The following is a 14,362-nucleotide window of genomic DNA, read 5'->3' on the forward strand; positions in this document are numbered from 1 at the left end:
CACTGGACACAATGTAAGCCTGGCCACGACAGTACTCCATGTTTAATCCCCACTTCTCAGTTATCGTAGTGTGAAATTTCACAGCCAAAATTTCTGCATCAGCTTCATAAGGCAGGAAGCCCACAAATTCCTCTCTCAGGTTGTGAGCTTCGTCAACAAACCTCACCAACACAGGCAGGTGCTCTTCCCCTGCTATGTCCACCACATCGTCAGTGACGATGGAAAAGAAGTGAGAGTCTCTCACTTCCCTGAGGGTTTCTTCCCGAATGCAGCTCTCACAGATCTCTAGCATCTGTTTCTGCTGTGTTTTTGAACAGAACAATGTGTTAACTGCTGTTGTCTCAAAGCGCTTTCTCAGAACCTCTTCACCAGAATTGATCCGGCACTCCAGCAGTGCTTGAAAGTTATCAGGAGTAAAGAGACCTTCTGGGATTTCATCAGCTTCATGTCCATCCAGAGGTATGTTCTGTTTTCCCATAAGAATCAAAATTTCAAATAAAGATTTTAAGTATTCTTTGTTTTCCTTCTCTTCAAGGGTTAAAGGTAAAATGTCTTCATCCTGCTCTTCACCCCCTTCTTCTGCACTGGGGTTCTGAGCATTGCTGTTGTTTATTTCCTTATGTTTTGGGTCCTGTTCAGAAGTTTCATCAATTTTTTTCTGTTTCAGTGTCCTGATTTCATCTTCACTCAATTCTTTTATTCGTTTTCTGTGTCTACTGTGTGGATTATTCAAATGGCTGGTAAGATCAAATATTGTTGGTATTGCATTATCTCGAAGAACTGTCCTATAAGGGCTAGTTCTACAGATCATAGAAGTCTCAAAGTGTTTGGCACACAATCGATAATGTTTATTTAGTTGATCAGGTGTTTTATCTTCTAAGTCTGCTCTCCTACAATTCTCCACCCACTTCTGGCATCTGGCTGGATCCCGCGGGAACCTGAAAAAGGCCAGGTCCGACTGCGTGCTCTTCCGCGTGCAGTTGGGGGCCGCGCAGAAGTTCGGCATCGTCGTCTGCCCGCCGGCCGGCCCAGCCCTCCCCTCCCCGCCTCCTCAGGGCAGCCCGCCCGCCCGTCGGGGCCGGGGAGGGGAGCCAGGCCGGCCGGCCGGCTCGTTTGGGCCGGCGCGCCCTTTGCTAGTATTTTGTGGAGGATTTTTTCATATGTTCATCAGTGATATTGGCCTGTAGTTTTCTTTCTTTGTGACATCTTTGTCTGGTTTTGGTATCAGGATGATGGTAACCTGGTAGAATGAGTTTGGGAGTGTTTGTCCCTCTGCTGTATTTTGGAAGAGTTTGAGAAGGATAGGTGTTAGTTCTTCTCTAAATGGTAGAACTCGCCTGTTAAGCCATCTGGTCCTGTGAAGCCACCTGAAGCCATCTGTTCTGTGCTTTTGTTTGTTGGAAGATTTTTTTTTTTTTTTTTTTCCGGTATGTGGGCCTCTCATTGTTGTGGTCTCTCCCGTTGCGGAGCACAGGCTCCGGACGCGCAGGCTCAGCAGCCATGGCTCACGGGCCCAGCCGCTCCGCGGCACGTGGGATCCTCCCGGACCGGGGCACGAACCCGTGTCCCCTGCATCGGCAGGCGGACTCTCAACCACTGCGCCACCAGGGAAGCCCTGTTGGAAGATTTTTAATCACACTTTCAATTTCAGTGCTTGTGAGTGGTCTGTTTATATTTTCTGTTTCTTCCTGGTTCAGTCTCAGAAGGTTGTGCTTTTCTAAGAATTTGTCCATTTCTTCCTGTTTGTCCATTTTATTGGCATATAGTTGCTTATAGTGATTTCTCATGATCCTTTGAATTTCTGCAGTGTCAGTTGTTACTTCTCCTTTTTCATTTCTAATTCTATTGATTGGAGTCTTCTGCCTTTTATTCTTGATGAGTCTGGCTAATGGTTTATCAATTTTGTGCATCTTCTCAAAGAACCAGCTTTTAGTTTTTTTGATCTTTGCTATTGTTTCTCATTCATTTCTTTTTCATTTATTTCTGATCTGATCTTTATGATTTCCTCCCTCCTGCTAACTTTGGGGTTTTTTTGTTCTTCTCTCTCTAATTGCTTTAGGTGTAAGCTTAGGTTGTTTATTTGGGGTGTTTCTTATTTCTTGACGTAGGATTGAATTGTTATAAACTTCCCTCTTAGAACTGCTTTTGCTGCATCCCATAGGTTTTGGATCATCGTGTTTTCATTGTTATTTGTTTCTAGGTATTTTTTAATTTCCTCTTTGATTTCTTCAGTGATCTCTGTCTATTAAGTAGTGTATTGTTTAGCCTCCATGTGTTTCTATTTTCTACATATTTTTTCCTGTAATTGATATCTAGTCTTGTAGCATTGTGGTCAGAAAATATTCTTAATATGATTTCAGTTTTCTTAAATTTACCAAGGCTTGATTTGTGACCCAAGATATGATCTATCCAGGAGAATGTTCCATGAGCACTAGAGAAGAAAGTGTATTTTGTTGTTTTTGGATGGAATGTCCTATAAATATCAATTAAGTCCATCTCTGAATTCTTATTCAGGTAGACTGCCTCTTTCCTTTTCATTTGTTTGGTCTGGTGGGTTTTTTACTTTGCTCCTTCATCTGCTGTGTGTTTCTCTGTCTCTGTCTTCATTTTGCTTAACTCACTGTGTTTGGGGTCTCCTTTTCTCAGGCTGCAGGTTCATAGTTCCTGTTGTCTTTTGTATCTGCCCACACTGGGTACGGTTGGTTCAGTGGGCTGTGTAGGCTTCCTGGTATAGGGGACTGGTACCTGTGTTCTGGTGGATGAGGCTGGATCTTGTCTTTCTGGTGGGCAGGTCCACGTCTGCTGGTGTGTTTTGGGTTGTGTGTGAACTTAGTATGATTGTAGGCAGCCTCTCTGCTAATGGGTGGGGTTGTGTTCCTGTCTTGCTAGTTGTTTGGCATGGGGTGTCCAGCACTGTAGCTTGTTGGCCACTGAGTGGAGCTGGGTCTTAGCATTGAGATGGAGATCTCTGGGAGAGCTTTCACCGTTTGATATTACATGGAGCCGGGAGGTCTCTGGTGGACCAGTGTACTAAACTCAGCTCTCCCACCTCAGAGGCACAGGCCTTACACGTGGCCAGAGCACCAAGGCCCTGTCAGCCACACAGCTCAGGAGAAAAAAAAGAAAGAAAGAAAAGAGAGAGAGAGGGAGGGAGGGAGGGAGGGAAAGTTATTAAAATTAAAAAAATATTAAAAATTGAAAAAATTATAAAGTAATTAAAAAGAGAAAAATAAAAAAAGAAAGAAAGAAAAGCATAACCAAACCAAAAAAACACATCCACCAATGATAGCAAGTGCTAAAACTGATACTAAAAGACAGACAGAACCCTAGGACAAATGATAAAAGTAAAGCTATACAGAGAAAATCACACCAAGAAGCATACACGTACACACTCACAAAAAGAGAAAAAGGAAAAAAATATATATCTATATATAAAAAAAGGAAGAGAGCAACCAAATAAATAAATCTACCAATTATAATAAACTCTAAGTACTAAACTAAGATGAACATAAAACCAGAAAGAAATTAGGTGCAGAAAGCACACCCCAAGTCTACAGTTGCTCTCCAAGTCCACCGCCTCAATTTGGGATGATTCATTGTCTATTCAGTTATTCCACAGATGCAGGTACATCAAGTTGACTGGAGATTTAATCCTCTGCTCCTGAGGCTGCGGGAGAGATTTCCCTTTCTCTTCTTTGTTTGCACAGCTCCTGGGGTTCGGCTTTGGCCCTGCATCTGCACGTAGGTCGCCCTCTGGTGTCTGTTCTTTGCTCAGACAGGACGGGGTTAAAGGAGCAGCTGATTCGGGGGCTCTGGCTCCCTCAGGCCAGTGCGGGGAGGGAGGGGTACGGATGCGGGCTGATCCTACGGCGGCAGAGGCCGGCGTGACGTTGCAGCAGCCTGAGGCGCGCCATGCATTCTCCCGGGGAAGTTGTCCCTGGATCACGGGACCCTGCCAGTGGCGGGCTGCACAGGCTCCCGGAAGGGGGGGTGTGGATAGTGACCTGTGCTCGTACACAGGCTTCTTGGTGGCGGCCGCAGCAGCCTTAGCGTCTCATGCCCGTCCCTGGGGTCTGCGCTATTAGCCGAGCCTCGTGCCCGTCTCTGGAGCTCGTTTAGCCGGTGCTCTGAATCCCCTCTCCTCGCACACCCCAAAACAATGGTCACTTGCCTCTTATGCAGGTCCAGACTTTTTCCCAGATTCCCTCCCGGCTAGCTGTGGCACACTAGCCCCCTGCAGGCTGTGTTCACGCAGCCAACCCCTGCCCTCTCCCTGGGACCTGCCCTCCGAAGCCAGAGCCTCAGCTCCCAGCCCTCACTGGCCCCCGTGGGTGAGCAGACAAGCCTCTCGGGCTGGTGAGTGCTGCTCGGCACCGATCCTCTGTGCGGGAATCTCTCTGCTTTGCCCTCTGCACCCCTATTACTGCACTCTCCTTCATGGCTCCGAAGCTTCACCCCACTGCCCACCTGCATCTCCGCCAGTGAAGGGGCTTCCTAGGGTGTGGATGGAATCTTTTCCTCCTTCACAGCTCTCTCACCGAGTTTCAGGTCCCACCCCTATCCTTTTGTCGCTGTTTTTTCTTTTTTCTTTTTCCCTACCCAGGTATGTGGGGTGTTTCTTGCCGTTTGGGAAGTCTGAGGTCTTCTGCCAGCGTTCAGTAGGTGTTCTGTAGGAGCTGTTCCACAGGTAGATGTATTTTTGATGTATCTCTGGGGAGGAAGTTGATCTCCACGTCTTACTCCTCCGCCGTCTTGAAGGTCTTCCCTGTAAGTACACTTTTAATATCTGGGGAAAGTAAGTGGGGCTTTCAGTGTAGCCCTGTGGCATCATAGTCCATGTATATTATAGTTCATTCCAAGCAAAGGCAAAAAGATACTGGGCGTCAGGATGTACAGGGATACTAAAGAATGCACTGCAGAAATCTTTCACAGTAAAGAAGTCACTCTTTTAGGGATATAGGACAGTAAGGTATGGGTATTTGGCACTGCAGAATAGCAAGGAAGATAGTAGCACTGATAGATCTCAGATCTTGTACAAAACTCCAACTCTTGCCATTAGATTTTTAACTGGCAGAATGGGAGTGTCACAATGACTAGTGTAAGGCACAATAAGCCCTTTCTTAATCAAGCTGATATCAAAAGTTCTGTTTCTTCTGTGGCTTCCCGCCTTGATAGGTATTGACTAATATTGGACAGGGGTTTATTTTGGTCTGTGGTAATTTTAATGGCTGCTGCAGAATATATTTTCCCTATGTCAATAGGATCAAGTGACCCCAATTCTTCAGGTACTAAGCCTGGCAGTTTTTCTTGTTCAGCATCACTCTCAGTCACAAACTTTATATGATGAAGAAATCTGAGCAATCTTTTAGGGCTAAAACCATTTCTCCCTTAACAGTAAAAGAAATACGAGCATCATAAGTTTCTAATAAATCTATACCGATCAGGTGCATAGGGGTATTTTCTACTAGGAAAAAGGAGTGCCTTCGTTTAAGTTCTCCTAATTATAATTCTAAAGGTAATGATTTAAGGGTCTTAATATTTGCATTAGAAACGCCTACCGTCTGTACCGAGGTATTAGAGAGAGAGAGCCTTTAATTTTGATAGGGTTCAAAATGTAAAAGGTAGCCCCTGTATCTATTACTGCTTTAATTATTTTCTCCTCATATAATAATTTCTATTTCTTCCAGGGTGTTCGAGAGGAGAAGGGGAAAGACTCCCCGTGTTCCCTCAGATCAGGCTTCCTCTTGTTTAACTTGAAATTACAGTCTATATCTGGTTTCCCTTCTAGGTCCCTCTTTTCTTTTCTTGCAGTTTCCCCAGTAATGACCCGGTTGTTTTCAGTAAAAGCAAATTTCAGAATTTACCAGTCGCGGATTGAATAGGGTTGGGTTAACTTCAGACTGACATTGATTATTTAATTGTTGCAACTGAATGTTCATAATTTTTATAGAGGCACCTTTTTCTTTTTAATACTTTTGAAAAGTTGGTCAGCCAACATGACAAGGGCATTTGTATGTGATACAGACAAATCATGTCTAAATGATTAACATGCCTAAATCATGTCGTTTAGAGTAGCCGATTCCTCATCCAGACCTTCTAAAAAGATGGAGTTAAGCAAAGAATCATCTTGGTGGTTAAAGAATGATTCAGGTGTCATGCTGGAATATTGTTTAAAAGTTTCCTTGAACCTCTCATAGTAATCCAGGATTGATTCATCTCGTGTTTGTTTACATTGCTGAATCTTTGACCAGTCAGCAGTTTTTGGAAAAAGCTCTGTGATAATTCTGAGTAATTTATGAGCTAACTCCTTGCATTCACCTTGAGCCTGTGGGCTGTATAAATCAAAATTTGTTAAGGGGTCTCTCCATCCTGCTTTCTCTACTTATTCCTTTGTTTGACTTTTAGAAACTAATAGCTGTATTAATTGATATAAATCTGAAAACGTGGGCTCATAGGTTTGGACGATTAGCTCAAATTCCTTAGCAAATCCCAATGGATCTTGACTAGATTCGAGAAAGTCCTTAGCTAAAACTAAGTTCTGCTCGGGTCCAGGATGTGTACGTAAGCGCAGAGTACAGTTCACCTCTTCCTGTAATAGGTTTCTCCTTCAAGGGAGCTATGAATACTTCTGATCTTATGTCTTCCTTTCCTGGGGAAGGGGAAGCAGCAGGAGAATGGGCTGGTGGAAGAGAGAGAGAGTGCGTCTGGGTTAGGCAGTTCGGATAAAGGAGGATATAAAGAAGGAACAGAGTGAGAGACAAGGTCAACGCTAGTGGCTTTTAAAAATTCTAGTATCATTTTGAGCAACCTTTTGTTGATTTTTTGCGAAGACGTTACTTTATCATTTCCCCTTTTAGAAGCTTCTAAATAGCAATTGAAACAAGCATTCCATTTCTGTTTGATCTTTTTCTACCTGCATATGCACGCCCCCCCCAGTTTTCAAAGGTCAAAACAGACCCAATTTGGCCATTTAAGGTTGAGATCTTTTAGTGTAATTTCCCTAATTCTGTTGGTCCTTGCAAGTGTGAGCTCCAAACATATTGTACATGAATCTGGCTAGGGTGTTAGTGTGGAGGCTGGCTTTCTGACACTCCATGTTTCTCTGTTTGAGGGTGTCTGTTTCCCATTTTAAAGTTGAATTTATTGGGGATAAAATTTTCTAGTGAAATTGTGGGGTGGGCCAGTGTGCTGCTTGTGAGTCTAACTCCTCCGGGATTTTGCCCGAAAGTCGTTTTAGCTCCTTTTACATGTCTTGGGTTTTCCCTCTGGTAGTGTAAAGCCACCACAATGCTCAGAACTTATTCATGTTCCCAGCAGAGCAAGCTTTCATTGAAATGAGTGGGTTTCTGTATAGGGATGGTTGCACAGTACAAGGACTTGCCTCCACCACTCCTGCAAGTTAATTATAGAAAACCGGACATCTCAAATGAATGAATTTAGCACTTTTGTACATATGGGAAGATACAAGAGTCTGGGCTCGCTGAAAGCACTCCTTTGATGTGCACCTTAGCTATCTAGGGTCAGAATCATGTTCTTTCCCATCCTGAGTCCCCTCTGGGTGCACCACTGGGGGCGGCTGTAGTGGCTGAGGTCTTGATGGTGGGCTTCCTGTTTTTATCTTGAGCTCTCTCTCAGGGCTCAGCATTGGGGGCAGCTGTAGTGGCTGATGGCTGTTGTTCACTGATATGGCAGGTGGCATCCTTAGTCCACAGCTTCATAAGTATTTTTGAAAAGTTAGGTATTTCCTTTGAAGTCCTCTTTGTTTACTATTTAGTTGCATTTTGGTTTGTTTCTTTTGTTGTTTATTTGGGATCCAGTTAACAATCAAGTGTTCCATTTACTTAACATGATATAATTTCTTTTCTGATTTGTTTGAGAATACATTATAGATATCATACCCTTTTCTAGTAAAATTCTTCAGTGTATTTTCCTAAAAACAATGATTCTGCCTCATTACCATATGAGTAATCAAAACCAGAAAATTAACTAATTAGTACTATTATCAAATCTATAGACATATTTAAATTTAACCAATTGAAACACAAATATGGTTTAAAGAAAAAGAAAAAAATGTTTATCAAGGTTCCAGTAAAGGTTTATGCTTTGCTTTTATCTCTCAAGTCCCTTTATCCTCATTATTCTGGAGCGTTTTTGTCTTTTATGACCTTAACATGTTTGCCAAATTCAGGCCCATTATTTTGTAGGATGTCCCTCCATGTGGCTTTGTCTGATTCTTCCTCATTAGATTCAGGTTTGTGTTTTTGGCAGAAATATCTAGAAGTGACATTGAGTTATATGTATACTATCAGGAGACACACGTTGTGAATTTGCTATACTGCTAAAGAAGTCAGCTTTATTCATGTTGTTAAAATGATGTCTGTCAACGTTTCTCCACAATAAAATTAATAGTTTTCCCTTGTAGTTAATAAGTGTCTTGGGGGGAGATCGTCCCCCTTAATTTTTAAAAGTAAATTTTTTGTTACAAGTTTGGAATCACAGCTTTGTTTTCCTCTCCTTTGTATCATAATCCAACACTGTCATTTATTTTGATGCTAGTTTTATGGTTTTAAAAGAAAACATGAAGTTGTGAATTTTAGTCTTTGCTAAAAATCCTGAAGCAGTCCTAGGATACCATGTCCCTAGAGAGAAAACAGTTTATAGATCTAAAAATCAAAATATCGGTCAGTTTTAGTCCTATTTGATTTATGTGAATGGATCCTTAGTAAAAGTGTCTGATTTTAAGGTTTTTTTACATTACTTTATTGTAAACTCCAAGATTTAATCATGCCATTCTGTGTTCACAGCCAATTCTTTAGCCTCGGTCTGAGGTCCTCAACCTGATAATCATATGCCAAAGTACATGTATTTTTTTCTTGGGGAGAGGATCCATAGGCTTCAGTATATCTTTAATGGATCATTATGCATAAGTTGCCTTTATGTTCCACCCACATTAGTTTATTTTTCATTTCAGCCTCAGATTGATTCCCTTAAACATCTTTTCCTTAGGTCATCACTTTGCTTAGGATGCTGTATCTTTTTTCTGACTCATCAGTGCAAACCTAGGTATTTTATCCTAACTTTCAGACCTGCTATTAGCTAAATAGATCTAATAGCCTTTTTATGGCTTCCCCTAACCCCCTAGTCTTTTTGGTGCCACTTTAAACTTTTCTCCTGAATTTATACATTTGCTTTTTGCCCACTCTATGCCATTTCAGACTGCACTCTTTTTCCTTTTATGTCACACATTACTCAGATTTTCTTCATGATGATTTTCCCATAGTAATTCATCCTGAATTCCATGAGTATTTACATATCACAGTCAATACTACGCTGTTGCATATTGTTTTCATGTTTCTTCGGAATTCTTTAGGTATTTAATGTGTGTAACTGATCTGCTCAATGGATCATACATTTATTGATAGCAGGGACAATATATAGATTTCTTTAATTTTTATAGATACCAGTACCTACTCTCCATATTTATTCTTTCCTCAAGTATTTATTGAACACCTGTTATGTACCACTGATTGCACATGCAACAGCACAGAAAAGAAACAGCCCTGCTTTCAAGAGCATGCATGCAATAGACCAAAAAAATCAGTAAAGTATAATACGGATTCTTTTGAGCTTTTAAAGCTTTATTAAGTTTTTTATTGTGGCAAATATATAACATAAAATTTACCTATTTAACCCTTTCAGGTGTATAACTTAGTGGCATTAAATAAGTGCGTTCATAATGTTGTACAATCATTGCCATTACATTTCCAGAACTTTTCTTTTTTTTTTTTTTTCGGTATGCGGGCCTCTCACTGTTGTGGCCTCTCCCGTTGAGGAGCACAGGCTCCGGACGCGCAGGCTCAGCGGCCATGGCTCACGGGCCTAGCCGCTCTGCGGCATGTGGGATCTTCCCGGACCGGGGCACGAACCCGTGTCCCCTGCATCGGCAGGCGGACTCTCAACCACTGCGCCACCAGGGAAGCCCCAGAACTTTTCCATCATCTCAAACTGAAACTCTGTACCCATTGAATAGTAACTCCCAGTTCTTCCCAAACCAGGTCTTAGTAAACACTGTTGCACTTTCCGTTTCTATGAGATTGCCTAGTTTGGCTACCTCATATAAATGCAGTCATACAATATTTATCCTTTTGTGTCTGAATTATTTCACTTAGCATATGTCTTCAGCGTTCATCCATGCTGGTAGCATCAGAATTTCCTTTCTTTTTAAGGCTGAACAATATTCCTCTGTACATATGTAGCACATTTTGTTTATACATTCATCTGTCGATATACACTTGAGTGGCATCCATCTTTTGGCTATCATGAATAATGTTGCTAGAAAATTGTTATACAAATACCTGTTTCAGTCCCTGCTTTCATTTATTTTGGGTATATACGTAGAGATAGAAATGGTTCATCATATGGTAATTCAACAGTAAATTTTTAAAGAATCCATCATATTTTCTTCTGCAGTAGCTGCACAATTTTGCATTCCTGTGAGCAGTGCACTTGAAGTTCCATTTTCTCCCAGTCTTTGCCAAAACTTGTTGTTTTCTGTTTCTTTCACAATAATTATCCTAATGGATGTAAAGTAGTATTCATTGTGGATTCATAGTGTGATCATATTTTCATGTAGCTTAATGGCTATTTGTATATCTTCTTTAAGTTCTTTGCCAGTTTTAAAATCAGATTTGTTTGTTTTTGACTTGTAGGAGTTCTTCAGATACTTTGGATATTAATTCTTTACTGGATACATGGTTTGGGTATACTTTCTCCCATTCAGTGGGCTGTCTTTGAGGTCTGTTGATTGTTCCCTTTTTACTTCTGTGGCCTGTGCTTTTGGTGTCATATCTAGAACATCATTGCCACGTTGTGGCAAGTTTTCCTCCTATGTACTAAGAGAGAAATTAATGGCTATAAGCTCTTACCTTAAAAAGGAAGAAATATCTCAAATCAACAAACCAAAACCTTACAACTTAAAAAACTAGAAAAGAGGAGCAAATAAATGAGAACTAGCAGAAGGAAGGAAATAATGATTAAACCAGACCTAAATAAACTAGAAATCAACCCTGCTGACAACCCTCCTGACCTAGGACTTGAGCTTCCATAATTGTGAAAAAATACTTTTCTGTTGTTTAATCTCCCTAGTCTGTGGTATTTTTTAAATAGATCTTTATTGGAGTATAATTGCTTTACATTGTTGTGTTAGCTTCTGCTGTATAACAAAGTGAATCAGCTATATGTATCCATATATACCCATATCCCCTCCCTCTTGCGTCTCCCTCCCACCCTCCCTATCCCACCCCTCTAGGTGGTCACAAAGCACCGAGCTGATCTCCCTGTGCTATGCGGCTGCTTCCCACTAGCTATCCGTTTTACATTTGGTAGTGTATATAAGTCCATGCCTCTCTCTCACTTTGTTCCAGCTTACCCTTTCCCCTCCCCGTGTCCTCAAGTCCATTCTCTACGTCTGTGTCTTTATTCCTGTCCTGCCCCTAGGTTCTTCAGAGCCTTTTTTTTTTTAGATTCCATATATATGTGTTAGCATACGGTATTTGTTTTCCTCTTTCTGACTTACTTTACTTTGTATGACAGACTCTAGGTCCATCCACCTCACTACAAGTAACTCAGTTTCATTTCTTTTTATGGCTGAGTAATATTCCACTGTATATATGTGCCATACCTGTCTTTATCCTTTCATCTGTCAATGGACACTTAGGTTGTTTCCGTGTCCTGGCTATTGTAAACAGAGCTTCAGTGAACATTGTGGTACATGACGCTTTTTGAATTACGGTTTTCTCACAGTATATGCCCAGTAGTGGGATTGTTGGGTCGTATGTTGTTCTATTTTTAGTTTTTTAAGGAACTTACATATTGTTCTCCATAGTGGTTGTATCAATTTACATTCCCGCCAACAGAGAACCTCAGACCCCAGGGAATATTCATCAGAGTGAGGTCTCATGGAGTTCCTCATCTCAGCACCAAGACAGCTCTACCCAATAGCCTACAAACTCCAGTGTTGGAAGCCTCAGGCCAAACAACCAGTAAGACAGGAACACAATCCCACTCATTAAAAAAAAAGATGGCAAAAAAATATGTCACAGATGAAGGAGCAGGGTAAGAACCTACAAGACCAAATAAATGAAGAGGAAATAGGCAATCTACCCAAAAATGTAACAGCAGACACTGTGGTACTTTTTAAGTGCAGCTGTGGCAAAGTAACACACGAAGAAAAAATGATTTGACCACCATCATGGCCAAAACACTCAAGTACTTAAGTAGAAATAAAATCCCTCATCATATTAAAGTCCATGTATTGAAAATCCATAGCAAACCTCATATCAATGTTTACTTCACATATTATAGAGCTCTTATGTTTGGTTCAAATGTATTTATAATTGTTAAATTTTTCTGAGGAATTGACATTTTTATCAATAGACTTTGCATCAATATGTCAATATTAAATTTACATATATATCAATCTTTGTATTTTGTGATGGTTTTTGGCTTGTATAGTCTCCCTTCTCTCTTCTGGTTACTATTTCCACAGAATATTTTTTCTTTTACTTTCAAGCTATCTGTGTCTTTAGATCAAAAATGGGTCTCCTGAACAATATGTTGTTGGTTTTTGTGTTATCCATTCTGTCAGTGCATGTCTTTGGGGAGTTTAGTCTCTTTACATTTAAAGTAATTTCTTACAAGGATGCTTTCTGTTGCTGTTTTGTTACTTGTTTTCTCTGTATCTTACAGGTATTTTTGCCCATCATTTCCCCTTTCTTTTACATTTAGTTGATTTTTTGGTTGTTTGACATGTTTTGTACCCCTTCTCATTTCCCTTTATGTATATCTAATAGGTTTTTTTTGTGTGTGTATGGTTATCATGGGGATTACATATAAGATCCTAAAGTTTTAACAACCTAATTTGAATTGCTACCAACTTCACTTCAGTCGTGTACCAGAGCCACTGATAATAATCCTCAGAGTGAGAAATCAACAAGATGGCAGACGAGGAAACTCTAGGCTCTCTTCCCCCATGGAAACATCAAGTATATAATATACAGATCAAAGTAGTTTATAAGAACTTTAGAAATGAGTTAAGAACCAAGTACATGTCTAATCAAGAAAAGCTGCATTCAAAACAGAAGGAAATTTCATGCCATTTTGCTCACCTTTATCCCAGACCCTTTCCAATGTAGCACAGCGTGTTTGGGAAGAAAATGCCAATTCTCGTTTCTTCTCTCAGGCAAAGGTAATGAGTGGAACCTGCTTACAGTGTTCTGGCTTATCTGGGGACTACCCTAAGGGCTGGTTCTTGTCTTGCCAGACTCACACCACTAATGGTATAGTTTGGATATCAGCTTTGAGGCCACATATATCAGGGCTGGTGCCACAGTATGTTAGAGCTGCAGGGGGTCTGCAGTCCTGCTGTCAGCCAGGAATAAGAGGTTATAGGCAGATGAATATAACAGAAAATATGGTCCAGAAAAGAACCAGGGTGAGACTTTAGTTATATTAAGATGTTTAAAGGCAGCTGTATATACTGGTAACAGGAATCAAAGCAAGCACAGTCCTAGGAAAGAAACGTCCTCAGACAACTTTTCTTTTTTTTTTTTTTTTTTTTTTTTTTTTTGCGGTATGCGGGCCTCTCACTGTTGTGGCCTCTCCCGTTGTGGAGCACAGGCTCCGGACGCGCAGGCCCAGCGGCCATGGCTCACGGGCCCAGCCGCTCCGCGGCATATGGGATCCTCCCAGACCGGGGCACGAACCCGTATCCCCTGCATCGGCAGGCGGACTCTCAACCACTGCGCCACCAGGGAGGCCCCAGACAACTTTTCTAATTGCCTATATCCTCCACGCTTCTGCTTATCATCTTACTGTGGTTTCCTTAAATGTGTCCAGGAATTTCTCTCTTGCTGCTTTCAGTTTTACATCATTATCTTTGTTCAGTTTGATAATAATGTGTCTTGTTGTGGGTCACCCTGAGTTTATCCTACTTGTAGTTGTTAAGCTTTTTGTATTTATATGTCTATTTTGTCAAATGTGGAAAGTCTTCCTATATCTTCAAACAAATCTTTCTACTACTCTATCTTTTCTCCTTATAAGGATCCCACAGTGGTCCACTGACACAGTGTCCTATAGATCCTATGGGCTGTGTTCACTTTCCTTCAATCTTTTTTCTTTGTTTGTTGGATTCCTTATTTTCAATTGTCCTGTCTTCCAGTTTGCCTCTTGTTTTTACATCTAGTTAAATATGTCATTTTACCTCTTCAGTGAATTTCTTCACTTATTTTTTTCACCTCCAGCTTTGCTTTTTTAAAAAGTAATTTATGGGCTTCCCTGGTGGCGCAGTGGTTGAGAGTCCGCC

At 41.1% G+C, this 14,362-nt stretch overlaps 1 protein-coding gene across 1 annotated transcript in view; it reads left to right on the forward strand.

The window, feature by feature from the left end:
• Positions 1-14,362, forward strand: part of LOC308609932 (protein WWC3-like) — a gene marked incomplete at both ends in the record, with an annotated part of 51,179 nt that overhangs the window by 26,727 nt on the left and 10,090 nt on the right. The window contains 4 exon segments of the mRNA XM_081259208.1: positions 348-459; positions 668-740; positions 882-1,136; positions 13,178-13,246. Of these exon segments, the coding sequence (XP_081115334.1) occupies positions 348-459; positions 668-740; positions 882-1,136; positions 13,178-13,246 (509 nt within the window).

This window comes from Mesoplodon bidens (genome assembly GCF_964165515.1).
Source record: "Mesoplodon bidens genome assembly, contig: HAP1_SCAFFOLD_412, whole genome shotgun sequence".
NCBI lineage: Eukaryota > Metazoa > Chordata > Mammalia > Artiodactyla > Ziphiidae > Mesoplodon > Mesoplodon bidens.